The sequence below is a fragment of the Labrus mixtus genome, chromosome 17 (genome assembly GCF_963584025.1).
Source record: "Labrus mixtus chromosome 17, fLabMix1.1, whole genome shotgun sequence".
Classification (NCBI taxonomy): Eukaryota; Metazoa; Chordata; class Actinopteri; order Labriformes; family Labridae; genus Labrus; species Labrus mixtus.
Window position 1 is genome coordinate 9331570 of NC_083628.1, and position 20791 is coordinate 9352360.

The 20791-nt window shown below is 40.4% G+C and overlaps 1 protein-coding gene across 1 annotated transcript in view; it reads right to left on the reverse strand.

Moving 5' to 3' along the window:
- Positions 1-20791, reverse strand: part of lamc3 (laminin, gamma 3) — a 119533-nt gene that overhangs the window by 21381 nt on the left and 77361 nt on the right. Inside the window, exons 11-12 of the mRNA XM_061060790.1 lie at positions 14186-14295; positions 9455-9682 (exon numbers count right to left, since the gene is read on the reverse strand). Coding sequence (XP_060916773.1) covers positions 9455-9682; positions 14186-14295 — 338 coding nt within the window. The remainder of the gene's footprint in view (positions 1-9454; positions 9683-14185; positions 14296-20791) is intronic.

Sequence of the window (20791 nt, forward strand, 5' to 3'; positions counted from 1 at the left end):
TATCATAAGATCTCTTCTTTGAATGTGGTTCTGAGATTATTTGTAAATGTAAGAGATGCAAAGGAAAGCCATTGGAATTGAAATTAAGGTGTTAAAAGTTCAAAGTAATTACAAATAAATAATCAAGCACAGAAACCTGAACATTTTACTTAAAGGCTTTATATGCGATTTTTCACACTTAAATGTAATAGAAATCAAGTACATCCTCTGAAAATAACTCTGTGAGTAATGACTGTCTACGGCGGGACGGCGGCTGACTCCTCCCCTCGCGAATAAAAGTTGTTTAATTGAGGGACTAGAGAAAATAAGAATAACATACTGTACTCACTGCGTAACTGCGTTTCTAGATCACGCTCATTTCGGGTAAATTGACATGCAGTGTGAAGATACGAGTGTAATAAAGATCGCTAGCATTAGCATGCTTACACAACAATGCACCGCGAATTGTTTTGGTTTCATGCTGGTGCTCAAGGGCGACATCTGCTGGATCAAAAAAATATAAAGCCTATATACAGCAACAAAATATTTCTTCGTTACTTCAAACCTTTGTATGTGAAATCATATGACTGATACAGCAATATTTCTGTATTTCTGTTTTTTTTTTTACCCTCAAGGCCTAGGAGCTCCAGAAAAAACATGTATATTTTTAATGAATGCCCTCCATCACCCTCAAAAGAGCGCCTTGGTCATTCTACCTGCACCTCATCCCTCCACTGTGCTCTTCATTGTACTCTAAATAAATACACACATTCAGGCCTAATGCACTTCATTAAGGAAGCACTCGTAAAGGATAGGAACACAACACTGGTGCGGGGACAGGTACTACACAATGACTGAAAGAGACTGGTGGAGTTGTCTTCCACCTTTTTCAAACATTTCTCACTCTCACTGTGTGTGCTCTTGTGCGTCATCCAGTGTTCGCAATGAGTGCAACGAGTGGCCCTATCATACATAGTGGTTATTTTGCAGTAGCTTATAATAGCTTTAACACAAGATGGAGAGAAAAAAGAAATATGAGACAGAAAATCCAAGGAGAAATGGATTTAGACTAAGTATGTTTTTGTTTAGGCAAAGATCAGAGCGCGCCTCTCTTCTGTTATTACATTCTTGCCCCTGAAATCTAATTTATTTACCAAGATAATTGAGTTTCTAAAGAGTGCTGCGTGTCATTTCTTTGCCATCTTGGGAGGTCTTTGTGAAGGGGAAGGGCAATGTGTGGGGGTCTTTGATGACGTGTGAGCCAAAAAATACGAGAAAAACAAGCCAGTGAGTTTGTAGACACAAATGGCTGTGTTTAATTTGGGACACTTTTAGCCCAGCTTCATAGCAACGAAAGATGTTGAAAGGACTATGCAGCATTTCCAAAAAATGATAATAAACTAAAACTGAAGGATGGCTGCATGGTCACAATGACTCTGGTTCTGTTCAGGGATTCTGCCTGTTAAGAGGATTTTTTCCCCCCATTCTCCGTTTGCTAAGTACTTGCTCATGCCGGATTCATGTTGGGTCTCTGTTAATAATAACATGTATAAAAAAAAAAGCATTTTTCATGTAATTTACGTTGGGTTTCTTGTCATATCTCCTCACTGTGGGTCTCTGCACCTGTCATATCTTTATGTACTCAGCAATAAAGAGCTCAAAATGAAACTTTTGCTCGTAAATCATAGCCTGCTAATGTGATATAAAACAGGAGCTGTTCCTTCTGTTCAAGACCTACACGTTTTCCAGTAGGCCTTTCTATTAAGTCCAAGGGAACATTCAAAGCTTCAGGCCAAGGACATCTATTTACTAATGCATGTGAACAACCTGTTTTAATGAAGAAGAGAGGAAAAATACAAAAAAACAATATGACAGAAGAGAACATTTGTGTCTGCAGCTCAAAGGCCTCGAGGGTTGAATTTTGGGGTAAATCTGCTGCAGGACTGTTTGATGGCGATGTTGATCTATGATTTAACGAAGATATGCTGTTGGCGCCTGCTGCTGCTGCCGATGTGGCACGTCAGCAGCGTCTGAATAAGCTGCAGAGGAAAAAAGAGGGAGTGTGCTAAAAGAAAGGAGGAGGGGCTGTATATTGTATATTCAATATTCTGCACTTGCATAGAGCTATCTGTGTAGAGAGATTAATTAAAGCAACATTTTTAAAAAGAAGACTACCAATGGGTTCTATGAATGTGATTTTTAGGATTGCATTTTGCTCTCCACATGAGACTATTATCCTGCGTAAAGCCAAAACCTTCAGTCACACAAATAAAGGAGACTACTGGGACTACTAGAGATGAATATCCGAATGCTCCGATACCAAAATGCTGAAAGATTCTGCATTTTTATGTCGAATTAACATCGAGATTGTGTCCTGTTCAGTGCTTTAAAAAGCAATACTCCAACTCTGACAAAGTGTGATGCTATTTTACGGTCACCATTTAATTGCACTCTCGAGTACCTTCAGTTTACATTGTACAAGCAGCAGCTAGTAAGGTGCAAGGGTTCCTATCATGGCTCGAGCAGTGGTGGTTAACGAAGCTCAGCTGGCCTCCTAGGCAAACAGGCTCTGCTTGACACAGGGTACTTTGGGGACGACATTCCGTGTCACTTCTGTGCCAGTACGATTAGCGGGTCTGGTTACCACGGCAGCATCGATGCCAGTGGACATTGTGAAGACCATGAGAGCTCTCTCTGTGGGATGCCGTGTGTAGTTCAGTTCTTTCTTTCTTCAGCTGTTTTGAGGGAGGTTAACTTCTTCATGATCATTCTTTTTTCTTTGATGCATCCAGTTCTTCCAGCTAAGTTTCTCTTTTCTCAACTTATTTGCATCAAAAGGAAAGGTTGAAAACCTTTTCAAACCAGTGATTTCTAACAGTGTGACCGAAAACATGAGGCAGGAAGAGTATGCACATTGTTTATCTCTCTGTTTATTTTAGTGTAAAATAAATGCACTGGTTTTGAGGAGATAAGTGAAGCATGCTGAATGGGATCAGCAGGAGAAATTACATGGTGAGATTCAGTCTAACTGACTACGTCTGCCTCTTTCCGCACTTTCCCGCTTCTCTTTTTCCCTCTCACTGTCGCTGCTCATATCCCATCACGCTGGTTCAGACCCGACATCTCAGGGCTTAGCCTGCAACAAATACAGCCCACCAGAGAGATTAGAGGGCTGCATAAGCCAGGGCTCGAGCCAGCTTCACTCTCTATCTGTTTGTCTGCCTCAACTTTCTCGCATAGATTTTTCTAACTAATGACCTTAGAGAGCTGAAGATGGCATTTAAGCAGGCATTTGGGAGATGCACGCCCTGGTATGCTCCGTCTCATTCAAAATAGGCCTTTTGCTGGTAGACACTGACCAAAATAATACTCCTTTTTAACCTATGCATTTTAATGAGAATTGCATAAGCAGCATGTTAGGTAATTTCCTCTCTGTATCCTAATTGATGCAATGAGACAGGTACTTTGGAAGATGGCCTATATCAGGCTGGCTTAAAAGAATTTCGCTGCAGGAGCCCCTGGTGGTGCATTTCTCTTCATGGACCAAGCCTGAAAAAAACCTTCCAATTTCCCAGCATCCTTTTCCGAACAGCAGTGGGCGTGACATTTAGCTATGCAAAACCACTGTGCTTTTTTTTTTTTTTTTTTTTTTTTTTAAGTTGGCCAAGAAGAAATGTCAAAGAGAGAAACGAGCATAATGCTGCTGTGAAACAAAACAAGGCACAGAAAGACCTTATTTATTCCAGCAGATGCAGATGCTGCACTCAGCGACTTGTGTGGTCAGCAGAAGTCTGCAAACATAAGCTGGTCTTCTTTATACTGTAAAAGCAGGGTTAAAGCTGGATCCAAAGTAAGTTTTGAAACAATTTGTTTAACATTAAGTCCATGTAACCGTGAACGAAAAGTGTAAAAAAGGGGAGACAGAAATAAATTAGATCCACATCCTTGGAGCATATTACATTATAAAAGTAGACCATCCTGCAAGTTCCACGTAGTAGTACAACTTTTTTGCTCCGTCCGACGATGCATGCCCTGCCCCACTGGGTCCATTTCTGAGCGTGAGCACAGACATGAGCAGCTGTACACACAGTTTCACAAGATCATAGGCTAACAACAAGAACATGTGGGAATAGAGAGAAAAATGTGCAAACATGTTGCTTTGTCTTTCTGAGGATGATTTGCTGTTCGTTCGACGCCTGTTTTGACGTAACGTTCATATAGTGATGGAATATAAGATCAGGAGTCTTTATATGGTGTTTTATTTTTAAAGTGACCGAATGCTCTGTGCTTTTTAATCACATTAATTGCGTCCCCTTTTTTCCCTTTCAGTGCAAAGTACACTTGCGTTTGAAGACTTACTCTCAGGCAAGTGTGGTTTGGTAGCCAAATGGTTTTGGGTCATTTTATAATGTCGCTGCAAAGTTGTCGATGTGGCAACCTTTGTGGCTCGTGCAAGTCATATCCCTGCATGTCTTCCTTTTCCTGGCTGCCTCGCCAATCCAAACAAAACAATCTTTAAAACAATCAAAATGTGAGTTGGCACGCTAGTATCTGACTTAGCTTTACACAAATATTATTGAATTTTTATGGGTCATACATTTTGTCCTATTAAATTACATTAATATTTATAAGTATTAAACACATTTAAATTTGACCTGACGGTTGGTATTTAATGTTAAGTGTTGCTTATGAAGTTATAATTCATATTCATGAATGCGAGCGCTAAATTTCTTGGCTATTAATCCTGAATCCGTAAAGATATTCCACTCAAAGAATTCTCAATCAATTCATGCAGTAACGAAAGTCAGGAGGAGCACTAACGTCGCCAGGATTTGTTTTGTGGGGAGCATAAATGTATCTTAGCACCGAAAACATTGGATCATTCACTTTTACTTTGCAATTATTTAGTGTCTTTTCATCAGATAACCACAATAAAATCAATAACCTTGGTCCTTGAAACCTTATCTCACCAGTTGGTAACTGATGCTTTCTGTTGAAAAGGGTAAATGCTGTTGCTTCAGAGAGCCAGACATAAGTGGGCTGAATATACAGAGTAGATACACACAACTTAAAAAAATCAAACAAACTGTTTTCTCAAGTTTCCTGTCTTCCCCCAATGTCCTCAATTTTTCATGGATACACAGGACACATCTTTGAATGACAACGTTCTCTGATGCTGTAAGTACAAGTGCGGTTCACCATGTAGCACCAACATAGGTCTGTTAGGGAGCAGAGGAGCTCTAATACAGCGCCCTAATGTTCAATACCCAGCAGAGGCTATGCTGTTCAAGAGCATCATGTGTTTCATTAGTTTAGGTGATTAATGAGTGCTTCACTGCAGTGTGGGCTGTAGAGAAAATTGAGTGTCTCCATTTTATCTACAATCATCTCTTTCCTCCCTCAACTCTCCCTCAAGCTTATAAATGATAGTCCGCGTATGCAATTATCACAGTGTACACACTGTATGTAAACATGAAATGGAAGTATGTCCAAATATTGCAAACACAAATCCTTTTATGAATCCAACGGACATGTGTTTAGTTTCATTAGCCCTGCAGTGTTGGGGAGGGGGGGGGGTCGCAATTTGCCATTGCACCACAAATATTAACATTCGCAATCTGTTGTGTTGCGCTACAGCGGATAGAAGCGACATGACTTGGAGAGTGTTAATAAATCATGATTATGATGCACCATTGGCTGCAGTTTCCCTCGGCAGCAAGTGAATAAACTTCATCCCAATTCTGTCTGTGGGCACACCCTGCATGATGATACAAGTCGTTAGGTAATTATACAGCAATTAAGATTCTGATAGGAGAAACAACAGGTTGGTCCGCCCCCATGGTGACAAATTATGAACAGGGTGTCTTTAATCGACTTACTTTGATAGTTCCCCTTGACCTGAACTTATGGATTTATAGAGAGCTTCCATGGTTTGTTTGTTTGCCTCCTTCATTTTTTATTGAAGACAAGCCAGCAGGCCTTCAGAATTCGACATGCCATCATCATCCATTTGAAAAAAGAAACGCTAATTTTACCCAGCTAATGCTATTCAACCTGAGAGCTACACGCCAGGGGACACAACACACTGGAGATTTTCATCCATGACTCAGAGGACACATCGAGCTCCATATTTAACACTCGTTCATCTTGTGCCATGTCGTATTTTTGAAACATCCTGAGAAAAAGTGTGAGTATAAATGTGCGTTGAGAGATTGGTCACAGTCTCAGCAGATTTGTCGGGGGGGGGGGGGGGGGGGGGGGGGTGAACAGGTTCTAAATGCTTTCAATCTCAACCTGCTGAGTTTAAACTGAACGTAGCCTGATGCTAATCATTAAAAACAGGCTCATTAATTGGGATGGGGGAATCCTACCAACACAGCGCACACACACATTTTTTTTGTCAGAGTTTTTTTTATCAAAATCTATATTCTCCCAAGCATACAAATAGTTACTCTTTTTGTATGTTTCTATATGTGCACTTGTGTGGTTATGTGAAGGATATTTTCAAGGTTTTATTCGATTTTCTTGAATGCTATTGATGTTTGATGATTGTTATGTGGTGTGTATGGATTTGCTGCATCTTGTTCATAACTGGGGAAACTATTTTTAATGCTTATGTTCCTGTTTAAACCTCAGTGTAAAGCACATTGAGCTTACCTGTAATCAAATGTAACAAATAGAATGTATATTGCTATATGCTAATTGCTATTGCTAGACATATTACTTTGCCTCAGTTTATGCTGCTGTTAAGGGGAGCTGGTGTTGGTTTGTTAGCTCAGTTAGCCACACAGCAAGTGCTACTTTTAATTGCATGTTGAGTCATGTTAGTGAGTTTGAACTTTTAGAATACTAAATACTACTGTATGGGAAATATAGGCCTAGCTAGGAAAGACAGGAGGATTCACAAGGCGTAGAAACAAGGAGTAGAAACTTTAAAAAAGTGTCAAGGACACTTCAAACAAAGTCAAGGTGACTAGGGAGAACAGGTGCACATCTAGCTGAGAGGAAGAAACTGAAGAGAGTGAGAGGCTGACTAGGGAATGTGGGGAACAAGAAGGAGAAGGACGAGTGTGTGTTTGAAAGAGAAACAGAGGGACATCTAGATTGAGAAGAGACATAAAAGACACAGGAAATCTGCAAGCAAATTAGACATCATTAGCCAAGAGGCGGTTAACAAGCCTAATTAGAGGGGAGGCAGGCAGGCAGTGATACCAGACTCGCTTCCGGACCTCAGTCACACACAGACACACACACACACACACACACACACACACACAAACACACGCACACACACTCACACAAACTCTCACACTCACAAAGTCCTGTAAACACACATATAGTCCCAAACATAACTCACACACTCACAGCCAAAGCTTCAGGCACCTTCTAACTAGGTCAGATCTCCAATACTTTAAGTCTGAGGGTAGGAGGGAGAGATAGAGAGAGAGGAAGAAAGAGATTGTGGAAAGATAAAAGATGGAGGGTGGGACCTTGGATTGGGGAGTCGTCTGCTCGTGGTGAGATGGAGGGACTTGTTAAAAGCTGCGTGAATGAGATAGCGTGGAAAGGACTCAAGGACAAAACGAGACACGCATACAGTACATATAAATAACGGCAAAGGCGTTGACTTGTTTACGCACCCTGCAGCTACTGTTTTACTTCTGTCATTTACGGCACATTGCGTTAAGGATGTGGACCTGGAGAGAAACTGCAGCTGCCGTTGTTATCTCCCATAAAATGACACGTGTGCTAAATGCACTCTCCGGTTTAGCTCTTATTATGAAGATTAGTTGTGTGAAATGAGGATATTGCCATATTAGTGCTGCCATCCAGTTCTCAGTTTGAGTGATGGCTTGCCAATGCTCCTGAGGGATGACTGAGTTACATTCCCTTGAAGCGGTGATGACTGAATGGAGAGACACAGAGAAGTACTTCAGTCAAACAGCCTGCATCTCTGTCTGTTCCTGCTGCTCTCTCAGAGGCACTGTCACAGAAAATATTGTCTCAGCAACCTCTGATGATCCTTCATCTTATGTAATAATGGCCGCATAATTCAGATGAATGACTTCATTGCTTTAGAAGCAACTTAGATCAGTCTGATAATTTAGAATAATACAACTCTACACTGTTATGCTGCTTAAAAGAGAGAGCAGAATTTGCTGCCACGGCAAATACTAGTCTTGGTTAAAGTTTTGACTTGACTCGTAAATAGAGGTCTTCTAACCAATTCGTTCAGGGGATATTACACAAAGAAACTTCTGCCTTATAAGATTAACTCTGATGTTTTAATTACAACCTGTTTCATGAATACACAGATGTATTATGTTACAGAGTGTAGCTCTTCCATGGAGCACAATACAGGTCGAACAATCCGATTCAGGATATAGAGAAAGCAGAGATATCCTTTCTTTTAGTTCCTACAACGCATCAAACTAATGTGGAAACTAACGAGACCTCAGAAGCCAACAGTGATGTGCCCTAAAGGTCAAATGTCAAACTCAAGAGTCCTACTGTATTTGCCATTCACTTCACAGAATGTCTTAATTTTCCTGTACAGTTCACTTCACTCCTTTTTAGAATCCAGTTGTATATACCTCTCATTTGATTATATTATCTATGTATGTATTTGTACTATCTACTTGCTACTAATCTTTGGGTTGCTGCAACACCCGAATATCCACTCTCCGGATCAATTCAGTATCATCTTATCTTATTTCACTTTTATACAGTTTTTGGGCAAGTTCTAAATGATCCTGAATCGATGCAACACATGATGGTGTCTGGCCTACAGCCAGTCAAAAGTGGCAGCAGTGTACATTTTCAGGAAAACGCTACAGCGGCTTGCCTACTGTACTTTGCACTGAAAGGGACAAAAGGGGATGCAAATAAAGTGATTAAAAATCATTAAATATTTTTAGATATATTTGTCATAAATCCTTTCTCACTCTCTTTCTTTCTCTCTGATTTCCATTTCTATACACTATCCTATCCAAATGATGGCATAAAAAAAGGCCCAAAAGATGGTTAATTGTAGACCTAATTCACATTATCTTGTGAACGCTGACTGCCCTTTCATTAATTATACATTGATTAACTTTGGATACAGTGCGTTTCTTTCAGACTTAACTTTCAGTTGAATGTTTGAGGTTTCAAGCTCAAGTTGGTATACTTTCTCAAGTTTATTAAACAATTTTTAACTTAACTCAAAGCCCCGTCAAAGCCATAGAAGACATTGTTCAGCTGTTTTAAGGGCAGTGGAGCACTCTTTGTGACAAGTAAATTGACTTTGGCATAGCACGCGGGTGGAGTTCTCCTTAAAATACAAAAAAAGTTCTGCACTTCATTTGTGAAATCACTTTTCAGGCTTTTTAGGTCACTGAAACAGAAACTTTGTTGAGTGGTTGCCAGCAAAAAGTCAACCAGATTTCTGGTTACATGGATCATTTAAAGAGAGTTTTGTGCATGCAAAATATACCTGTTTCTGGATGACAGGTGCCATGCTGATGGCAGTTGCAAGGCACACATGTAGAGAGGGGCCCCCTGCCAGGGATTTCCCAAGTGAATCCCGGAGCACATTGCTCACAGAATTGGCCTGCATAACCCAAGGGACAGGAACAAGATTCCACCCATGGGGCAGGAGGGTCAGCTGGACTAGATGAGATGACAGCAGTGGTCAGGGTTATCTTTGCAAGCTGGGATGTATCTGGAGAGGAAGGAAGAGAAAAGACAGGAAGAGGGCTTTGTCATAAAACTGTTGCTTACAAAGGTCAGTGGTAAACTGGTAATTGTTGCCTCAGAGGCCGGTTGAAGTGTTTGTTCTACCACCATTTCTCTAGAATTAGTAAAATGTGTATATGTGCTTTTGTGTAGGTGTTATGTGTATGTTTGTGGGTCTCTATCTCGTTAAGCAGCAGGTTATCAGCATTTGTTGCAGTGCTGTCCCTCCCTCCCTGTCTCATTACAGGTTCTGGCCTGTGTCTACAGTTTACTGTCACACACCTACACACACAATAACAGATTCATCCACCCACGCATGCCCATAAATGTCACACATAATGCTCACTCACACATGCACATGCACATGTGCGCGCCCACACACATACACTCATCACCATGGGCAATCTTTGATATAGCGAACGAGTAATTCAGCAGAGCAACGAGAGAAGAGAAGAAGACAGGATACTCGGTGGAGGCAAGTCATACATGTTGTTCCCGTTGGGTTTTCAAGATTCCCTTCTGCTCAATGAATAGCAGTGGTCGACAGAAAAAAACATTTGATGGACAAATATTGTACTTTTGACTACACTACTTTTCTATGACTGTTCTTGGTACTCACTACTTTTGCTCTGAAGTCAGCTGATTAATTTTATTTTATTTTATAAATTCCTATACAAAAGACAATAAACTGTGTAGTGTAGTTCTGCCTGTAGTTTGCCTGAGCACTGTTGCTGTATCTGTAGCTTGCGCGTCTCCATGTTTGAACGCAGAGCAAACGTCACTCAGATCAGGCAGTTTTTTCAGCGTCCATGGCTTTATATCTTAAGCACATGTTTGGAATGTGAATGTTTTCTCACCGTGTAAATCTGGCTGACATTTTCCCTGGTTGCTCCAATTGTTGGTTATGTTATTTTGGTGCTGCAGATAATCTGTAGCATGTGAGATTAAAAAGTGTATATAATCCAAATAAATATAATGTAACAGAATGGTCACACGACTTGACTGAGCAACTCCCCCCTTGTATTCGAGGTATCTCTGACCAGGTGTATCTATACTTTGACTTTAGTCATAAAGTTGTGTACTTAGTCCACCACTGATGAATAGTGATGGAGGCTGGCGATCCTGCTCCCTCTAAACCACTGCTACAGAACACATACTTTTAAACTGGTGCCTCTCTTGCACTCGAGGGGTGGAAAAAAAAAGATAAAAGTCAGACACAGGACATAAATTACTTTTAATTTAAAGCCAGATCCAAATATTTAATTTTCTTTGATAACTAGACAGATAAAATTGAAAATTCAAATGCATTAACAGAAATGCTTTTTAATTTTCAGAATATGAGTGTATTATTTGACTCAAAAATAAAATGATGATTCATTTATCTAATTTGAATTTTAGTTTTCAACTTCAAAAATGCACATTCTTTGAGTAAATTAAAATGAAGAAGAAAATTACATTTGCTTTATCATTTTCAAAAAATGTCCCGCTAAATTTGTATCATAATTCAAATGAAAAAGCTAATTTTAAAATGATTTAGAGTCCCCCTGCTGAATGGCTGCAGTATAGGTCACACAACCCACGTCCTCTTTAACAGATGGGACATGGGTCAAACCGAAAAAACAAAATGCACATCTGAGCAAATTTTCTCAAACTTTGTTTCGTCATGATTGATATTATTTACACTCCATTTTGTGCTCAAGTCTTATGGTATAAAATGCCGTGATTGACAGCTCTGTTGACAAATGCGGATTAGAGCAGAAACGGTGTCTGTTTCAAACCAACAGAAGAATCTGTTCTGCTATGGGCTGTACCTGAGGGATTTTCTGCTGTTTTATTCGTAAGTTAAATGTTAATGTTATGTTAATTTTGGCTTCATCCTGTTCAATGGAATGAGTATGAGGCACACTGTCAATTTTTATATACAGTTTATGGTTGAGAGCAACACAGATAGATAGATATTTAGCTAGCAAGTTTGATAGGTGTGAGGGAAATAGAGAGGTAGGTAGAGACAGCTACCTTTTTATCTATCTATCTATCTAGCTAGATAGCTGTGAGCTTGGTAGACAGCTGGATCATTTTCTAGATGGATCGATAGATAGATAAATAGATAGATGGACGGATAGATAGATTGATAGATTATGATGCACTCGTTTCACATAGCTTTATCAGACAAGACATAACCAAATGTAAACGTATAGATGCATAATGAGATACATAGACTTAGAAAGTGGAAGAACCAGGGCTTATAACAAGTCATGATCCAGCCATTCCTTCAGCACTGATGAAATCCAGTTCATTTGCACCTCTAAAGGATAATCGGTAGGCAAAACTCTCCTCTTTCCCTCTCCGTGATCCGTCGTAGCCTCTACCCTTTTACTCTCCTCTGCCTCCTGAGTTCTATTTTCTCATTCAGCGGGGGAGAATGTGCAATTAAAACCATTTTCAGACACTGTACCCTATATTTCAGTTAATTAAAAAAAATCGTTTAAAGTCAGGCAGCGCAAGTTCCCCCCATCAATCCCCTCTCCAGGAAACCTTGTCAGAAAAGTTGAGCTTTTAATACCCTCGTTCACTTCAGCCCTTTGGACTATGACAATGAAGGTCTCTTTAGGTAACTGTACATTAAGCTATTAGGCTGCTAAACTTCCAATATGCCTATATGCACCTTTTTTCACTGTCAATTTGTAAGGCAGAGAAAATGAAAGGCTGTTACTGTGACTGCTGTCAAAGCCTTGCCTTTATAGTCTAAAGACAATGCTGTCATTAAAATAACACAGCTCTCTTGTAAAGGACTGTCTTTGCTGCAGAGGGAAATTTAACGAGTAAAGGAGAATGTGAAAGGGAGAGAGGAGAAAGATGAGAGGACAGCTTTATGGGATTTTGAAATTAAAGTTTGCCGCGCAGCCTGCAGCGATAAGACACTTCTAACACTGTTTGAGAATGTCTTTGAGACCTAACACAAGTCATTAACAGAGTTTCTCCTCTGTGATGTGCCATAGATGCAGTGTATGCTGTGTGTTTGACTTTGTTTGCTCATTCGTGTGGGCGGGTGGTTACAGTAAACAGTTGGATGGAATATGCATGGCTTTGTTTCTGTTTCTGGGTGCACAAACTTCTGTATGAGCCGTTTGTGCATGCACAGTCATAGTCTGTGTCACAATGCCTCCTCTGAGAATCCAATTAAAATGGTGTAAGTGAGTGTGAGAGAGCTGGTGATTTTGGCCAGCTGTTCTGTCTTCCCGGGGCTCTAATCTGCCTTAATGCCTCTCAGATCCCACCCGTAGTTTACAGTGACTATCAGATAGAAAGCAAGGAAGGACATGATGGAAAAATAAGAGGAGGATTTCAAGAACTAGTCCCTTACATCAGGGAATAAATGTCCTGTTTTACACTGAGCTACATTTGGAACAGTTGAAATATTCCATGAATAAAAACACTGACATTGTTTCAAGGGGCAATCTCTGGTGCAGTTTTAATAATTTGTGCCTCTGTGTGATGATATAAAGTTTTTGGAATCTTTAAGTGGCAAACTGGCTAGACATTCAGTAATATTAAAAAGAGTTATCCTGGCATAATGCACATGTGCGATATTACAGCACACTCACAGACTGTAGTCCCAAAGACTGCAGAGCTCCCTGAAAAAGACTTTCCTTCCCTAAAATAAATAGTAAACCAATATTTATGGAGTGAAAAATGTAATATACATCTTCACTTTGTTCATCGCAAAGAATGAGGTGGATGATGTCAAGGATGATTCACTGACAGTTAAGTCCAGCAGTGAGCAATGAGCAGGGGTTTTAGGAAAGGAATGTTTTGGACAACCTGTGTGTTGGTTTTGTAATTTTGCATCACAAGCTAATTCTGTCATGTTCCGCGTGGCTTCAGCTAACTTTAGCTACAGCTGGCAGGCGGCTGCTAGATAGCAGCATTTATGTTTAAATGTAGGATAATGCTGCTCTAATAAATTTGACTATAGGCAGTTCTACATTCATTCTTTTCACAAATAAAATTATACATTTCCTGGCTGCTGTTTTTTTTTGTGTTGATCATGATCTTGGATTGTATTTGTTCTGGTAGTTGTATACGTTTTGTATTTATTTTACTGTTTACTTTATTTTACTTCCCTTATGGGCCAGATTTATTATATTTCCATACATATTCTTTTGTGATTCTGATTTTGTGATATTCTTTTGGCCATTGCGTAGTCTTCCAAAAAACAGCATTTCTCGCTTTAATAACCCAGCCCTCTCATAGTTCCCCCTAACACAATTCCCTGGCACTGCTGTGTCACAACCCTTGGTGAAAACTTCACAAAATGTATTGGTTATGTTCGCAAACTGTGCAGTGCAAAATATAAATGACAAGCATCTCAAAAACAATATATAAAGACTAACAATTTAAAGCCTAAGGTTATTGTCTTACATCAATTAAGGGCATTGTCAAGTCATTGTCAAGTCACACAATAAAACACACAATCACACAAACTTACAGTTGTGTCCTCCTGCGTTGCTAATGCTGAGGGCTGTCACGTTGTATAGGAGATGTTGGAACTCAAAGGCAGACAATGACGGTTTAAATCTTCTTTCATTTTCGTGAAGTCTAAAATGATAAAACAGAAAACACATCATTAGCATTTTATTTGTGCCGTTCTTTTACATTTTAAAAACATTGTGACAAAACATCAACTTCATCACATTTCACAGGTAAAATAACATCTGAAAGTGTGGCTGATTTATGAACAGTAGTGGTTTTTATAGCAATTTACTCTCCCCCCACCACACACACACACACACACACACACACACACACACACACACACACACACACACACACACACACACACACACACACACACACACACACACACACACACACACAGACGCACACACACACACACACACAACTAAGGAGATAATAAATTCCCTGTCACACATGTGCTTGACTTTTAATGGAAATCTATCTACCGCACTTCCTGCAGACACGCACACTGCTAAGAAAAATGTAAATGTGCTGACTTCAACACATATTCAGGGTCTTGATCATTGAGCTTTGCCATCTGCTGAAGGATGTTCTGCAAAGCCAGCCTGCACAGCTGACATCTGCCTGTTTTACTCTAGGTACCATGAACTCTTTCCATCTTGATGAGAAGTGCTGCGTCAGCTCCACACAAGTGATGTTGTGTTACAATTTTTCCCCCATGTATCCTGTGAAGGTCCCGAGGGGGCGGAGCAGCAGATGATATGTACTGCGATCTTCATGACTACATATAGGAAACACAATTACACCTAGAACTTACTTGACTCCTAAACTACATCACATTTGATAAGTCTCTCTCTTTCAAATAAGCCAATTAGTGTGCTACATTTGCTATCAAAATGTTAAATGTAATGATTGAGGTTCAGGTCCCCTTGGCTTTAAGAGTTAAAGGCCCATTGAGATCTACACACCAGCATGGCCAAATGGATGCTACTACTGCAGCACTACTTTGGTCCACACTAAAATATATCATATATCACACTACTATTGAAAAATGTGTTCAGACATTCATGATCCCCCATTGTAAACTACTGGCTTTTCCGTTTGTATAATCATGAGGTTGACATTTGCTGGTTTGTCAGAAATTCCACTCAGAATGAACGTAAAATTATCTGGCCAAAAATAGAATTTACCCTATAATCTGGTTCATGACCAAATATTTGCGACATTACCACCAGCCTCAGATGCAATTTTTGTTGAGCAATTACATTTGTTTTGTATTGTTGTATTCTTGGTTTTAAATTGTAAAACCAAGGGAATCCGCGATATGGCCACTGCTTATTGATTGATCAAAGGACAAGGAACATTGAAATCCAACCATATTTCAAGGTACGGCAGCATATTTCAAAACTCATCAGCTACTGTCAGCTGAGTCACAACTGATCATTTTAGCGTCAAACCAATTTCTACCGTTATTGGGAAAAGAGTAATCAAAAAGTTATTGTATGTTGACACGTGACACAGAATTTTTACACCCCGTTTTCCTTCCATTAGTCAGTGAATTGGGAAGCCGTGAAATGACTTGTCATACTTATGTGTCAGACTTATATGACTTGCAACCTGGAGCACAGCAGTACAATACAATTACAGAACTTGCACTTGCTACCCTGAGCTTCAGTGAAAATGATTCATTTTGAGTATGGTGGACCACATGTGTTGGCATTCAGTTTTAATGTTTCAAGATAGGTTTGAACGTCAAATCATTGGCGTTTAAAAGTTGGAAAATGGTTTGCATAGCACCCTATTAGGAGAACAAAGAGATGTATGTATAGATTAGTGTGTAGTACTAAAGCTAATTCAACATCTAACAAGCTGTTTGACGGAGCACAGTTTCCCCTGGAGTAAAGCTTCATAGAGCTGCTACGGCTGTTGGCTCTCAGTCTTTTTAATAAAGGCATTTGTTACAACTTATAAACCACAATTATGAAGGGCACCTTAGTTAAAAGTGGTACCTTGTTATAATAAACGAACCCTGTAATTGTAGGAAAGAGCCATAGATGAATAAAACTCAAAACCTTTAGTTTGTTGACCATATCAGCCAAAGTCACACCTTCCATGTGTGAGTGTGCGATGGCCTCTATTTTATTAGGTCAACTGTTCTTAGCGAGACACCATCACTTTGTGAATGCTTCATTTGGTGCATGGCTTGCTTCGGTCTTAGCATTGGCATTTAAACTGTGCACTCAAGAGCATGTGTGTGAGCGTGTGTGCGTGGGTGTCAGTGTGTGTGAGTTCATCCCTGGCTTGCCACACAGAGTCGCCATTTATGCGGCGGGTCCTTGTTCCCTGGCCTGACATGTAGGCACAGTAATAAAGAGAGGCAATTACAAACTGGGCCTCAAAGCCATGGTAATGGAGCTGGTCAGACAGCGATAAGCAGAGTGTGCATGAAAGTGAACAAACTCCCAGTCAGGCTTTCCCTATGGAGCGTCAGTGTCCCTTTTAATCAGCACCAAGCAGAGCGTGGAGAGCCACACTGTAATTAAGCCTGCTCCACCGAGGATGAGGGGAGATCATCAGGAGAGAAAAGCCCGAAAGAATACAGGACACACGCACACATACAAGTATCCTTATTGAGAGAAGAGAGAGAGAGAGATAAGGGGTGATCAAGAGAGAAAGACATTAATGATGTGTGAGGGATGGAGAAAGAGAAACAGAGACATGATAGTTCAGGAGGATAAGTAAACATGTTATTGAGAGGTAATCTGAAAAATACATGAATTAAAGAATTAGAACATGTATGGGGGAATGTTATTAGCATGTTCTTAATGTGCAAATCTTCCTTTGAAAAGCACATTTTAATTGGATTGTTTATAAATGGAATGGCAGCTGTGAAATGCTGGCATCCTACTCGCTGTTTAAGGGTACTGCTGTATCTGGCAATCAGTCAATTTATCATTGGCTCAGGTCCCTATTAACAAGATTCTCCATCAGCCTTGTGGTAAAGCCCCCGTGCGTGACATGATACTGAGAAAAGACTCAGAAAAAAATAATTTTTCTATACTTTATAATAACCTTTGGCTGACAGTTTGACACAATGACACAACCTTGAAGAAACAAATTGTTATGCTATAGGATCCTTTCAAGGAACAATGTGCAATATTTTACACATAAATACAGCGGAAATCAAGTATATCCTCTGTAAATTCTCAACCCCTAGTTTTTTTTTGCAAGTGTGCAAACCCTAAAGCATGGCAAAGTTGTGGACTTGATCGATTAACTTTTCTTCAAATGGCTTTCCGCCACTGTTGAAGCAGAACTCTGGTGTCTCCGATGTCATCCCTGTCTCATCACCATTAAAACCCACCACTGCTCCTAGCGGTAATATTCATTTTGCATTTTTCAGATGCATAGCGTTTAATTTCTGGAGACGTGCACAACCAAAGCGGCAAACCGCCGCGAGACTGATCACTCACGTACGCGTTAAACGCAAGTGAACCCAGGGCTTAATGGAGACCACAAGCTTACATGTATTTTCTAACAGGTTTCAATGACAGGTACAATTATTTCTCTAGAGTGAGCTGTAAGATTTGATTGTATAACTACAAACTCATTTTTCTACATGAAGTTTATAGACAAATGTAATGTCTATGCAAACACTATCCATGAATGGAATGCAAATATTTACATGAGCCCTGGCTATTCAGAGGAATGTAAATGTATACAGAGCACAGGACTTGTTAGGGCTGTGACTTTGGGGGTTGATAAATGACAGACCCGGGGACATTTCATTTTCCTCATGCTTTGCTTAGGCACCTCCAGAAAGATATGTCTATTTTTATTGATGCCGTCAGATTCAGATTTCTGTTCAACATATTGCGCTGGCCCTGATCTGTGAACGAAGTCAGTGAATTTTCAAATCATGACAGAAATGTGCGCCGTACACCAGAAGGGACTACATGTCCCTGTTACTACAAGTCTACTACTACACTCTGCTGACTGCTGCAAATCGGCTCGTACACCTCTTAATGACATTTATTTGCAGAGTTTCCTGAAGTACTTCTTTTGGCATGTAAAATAGTGAACAGCTGATCACCCTGACAAAACTGTATGCAGAATGTTCATCAAGCATGTGTTAAAAGTAGCTGAACATCTGAGGGGCTCCTTCTGGCATAAATATTATGCGTGCAGGCAGGCGGCAGACATACACATACACCTACAAGTAAGGCAATAAAAGCTCCCCGCCTACTGGTTTCAAGGGAACAGAAAGTGAACAGAGGGAACATCAGAGAGAAGAGTGAATGATACCTTACATAAGCCATTCACCTCCTCCTTTCATCAATCCCTTTTGCTCAAATCCCAGAGCTTCCATATATTTTGCCTTCATTTCATTTTTGAAATGATGTTTTCACCGGGTGGGAACACACAGCCACTTAATGGGTTAACATATTTGCCAGCTATGAATGCAGATGCTGTCAGTCAAGAGAGATGTGGAGTGTGTGTGTTTTCTGCTCATGTTTATTTATGCATTCACACGCCTTTAGCAAAAAACATTTGGAAGCTGGAACTACGTCTAAAGCCGTTTTTGAAACATGATTATTATTACTTTTTTTTTTTTTTTTTTACATATGGTGCTTTGGATTGTTCCAAGTCACACTGCCAGATGGCCACATGGATTAATGTGTTTGTGTGGAAGCTCATGGCTTGCACAGTGTCTTGACATGTTTGCATGTTTGTGTGACGGAGAGAGGAAAGGGAATAGCAGAGGGAGTATGAGCCAATGATACAGATAGCATGTAGTGAAGTGCATCTGTGCATGTGCCTGAGAAGTGTAATGAGATTGTAGGAGAACTTCTGCTGAGAAGAAAACTTAATGACAGTCTCTGTCCCTCAAGCTCCAGTGCATTTCAGAAAGGGAACCAAAGAGCTTCTTTAGCTCCTGCTCTCGGTGCGAAGGGGAAACTCATTACTAGTGTGCAGACACCAGAGAAAAGCATGGAGGAACTGTAAAGGACATAAAAATGTGTCCCCGTTCAGGCACTGGATTCAATAAGGCAAGCAACAAAGATGTGCCATTCTTGAGTAGAAGACAAACTTAAACCAGTGCCTCTGCTGTACACCCACAAGGATTCAATTAAAGCTGCATTAAGAGCTCTTCATCAGCTATTTACAAGTTTTAAGTTTGACAAGTGTATCATCCGGATGGTGGATGTTCAACTGCAGCAGGTACCTGTTTTCAGCCAAAGAAACCCATTGTGTTTACACCACAATTCAGCAGACAAACCAAGTTATCAGCGAAAGAGCAAGATATCTCCGGCTGTAGTTTAAAAACAGAGGCCGAACCTGAAGTCAGAGGATGTTGTTTCAAGTCAACCTGTCTGGAACAGGATTGGCGAGTCATTCATTGAAGCTCTCGAGCAGATGGTCAGGGAACAGGACAACTCCAAGACCACGCCTCATCTGCTATTCCTGAAAAAAAAAATACTCATCCCCTCCTCCTTTTTCTCAAGTACTTCTCTCATCCTTTTTCTTCTGTCCTTCTTTTTCTCCATATAGGATCCGGAGGGAATTCGTCAAGCCTGCATGCTCAAGCCAATCCCCTACCAAAGCTCCCCAACAATGCAGACAGCAAACTGAGTGACACTGAGCAAATCCGTTTTCTTACACACACAAAATGTATCATCAAGGAATTCTTTAAACCCTGCTTATCCATGGTGTGGTCCTTGCTATAGTGAAGTGGTTGACCTTCAGTTATTTGTGAACATAATGGTTGCACAAAAGAGCAGAGCCAGAGTATCACCAGAATATTAAGAGTTAATGACTTACTCTGAGTGGACCATGAACAACATAACTATTCATCAAATGCTCTTGAACAAGGTTGTGAATCTGCAAACTATCCAAAATGACCATGTCTGTTATGTCATGCCGCCACAAATTCACAAACCAAACACAAGATGCAACATCTGCTTACATTGCTTACATTCTATCTGAGCCGTCAAGAGGCAGTCTCCCTTTCTTTCACATGATGCTCCAGTTGAAGAGGGCCTCCTTTTCTTTCACCCAAAACACTCAAACCAGTTTGGAAAAGACTAACCTGTCCTCCGTCAAATTCTATTTGCCACCTTCACATTCAACAGTACAAGTATATCAACTACTGCTCCGATTGCCAGCAATCTCAGAGAGATTGCAGCAACCCAATTGTGATAGCAGCCTCTCATAGAAAACACAAGCTGGTGCTGCAGATTCACACTTGGAAACCTTTGTCAAACCAGACCTTTCCTTATTGAGGATTCTGGACAGCTCTTTGCTCATGATTTAATCATCTCCCACCTGGACTAGGGCAGCTCCCCTCTGAGCAAGGTACAACTTACTCAGAATTCTGTAACCCACGTGTACTTTTTGTTCACCTTTTTCCAAAATTGGACATATCACAAGCTTTTTTTTTTTTTTGGATTCCCTACAGTGGAATCCAACTGCCAGATGCCTATTGTTTCTAAGACTGTGAGAGTGCAATCCCTCCAACATGTGGAGGTTTGACAGGACTGTTTTGAGCAAATGGACTGGAACATGCTCCCCGGGGCACACAGTGAGAACAATACAGTGCTCCCTGGGTGTGGAA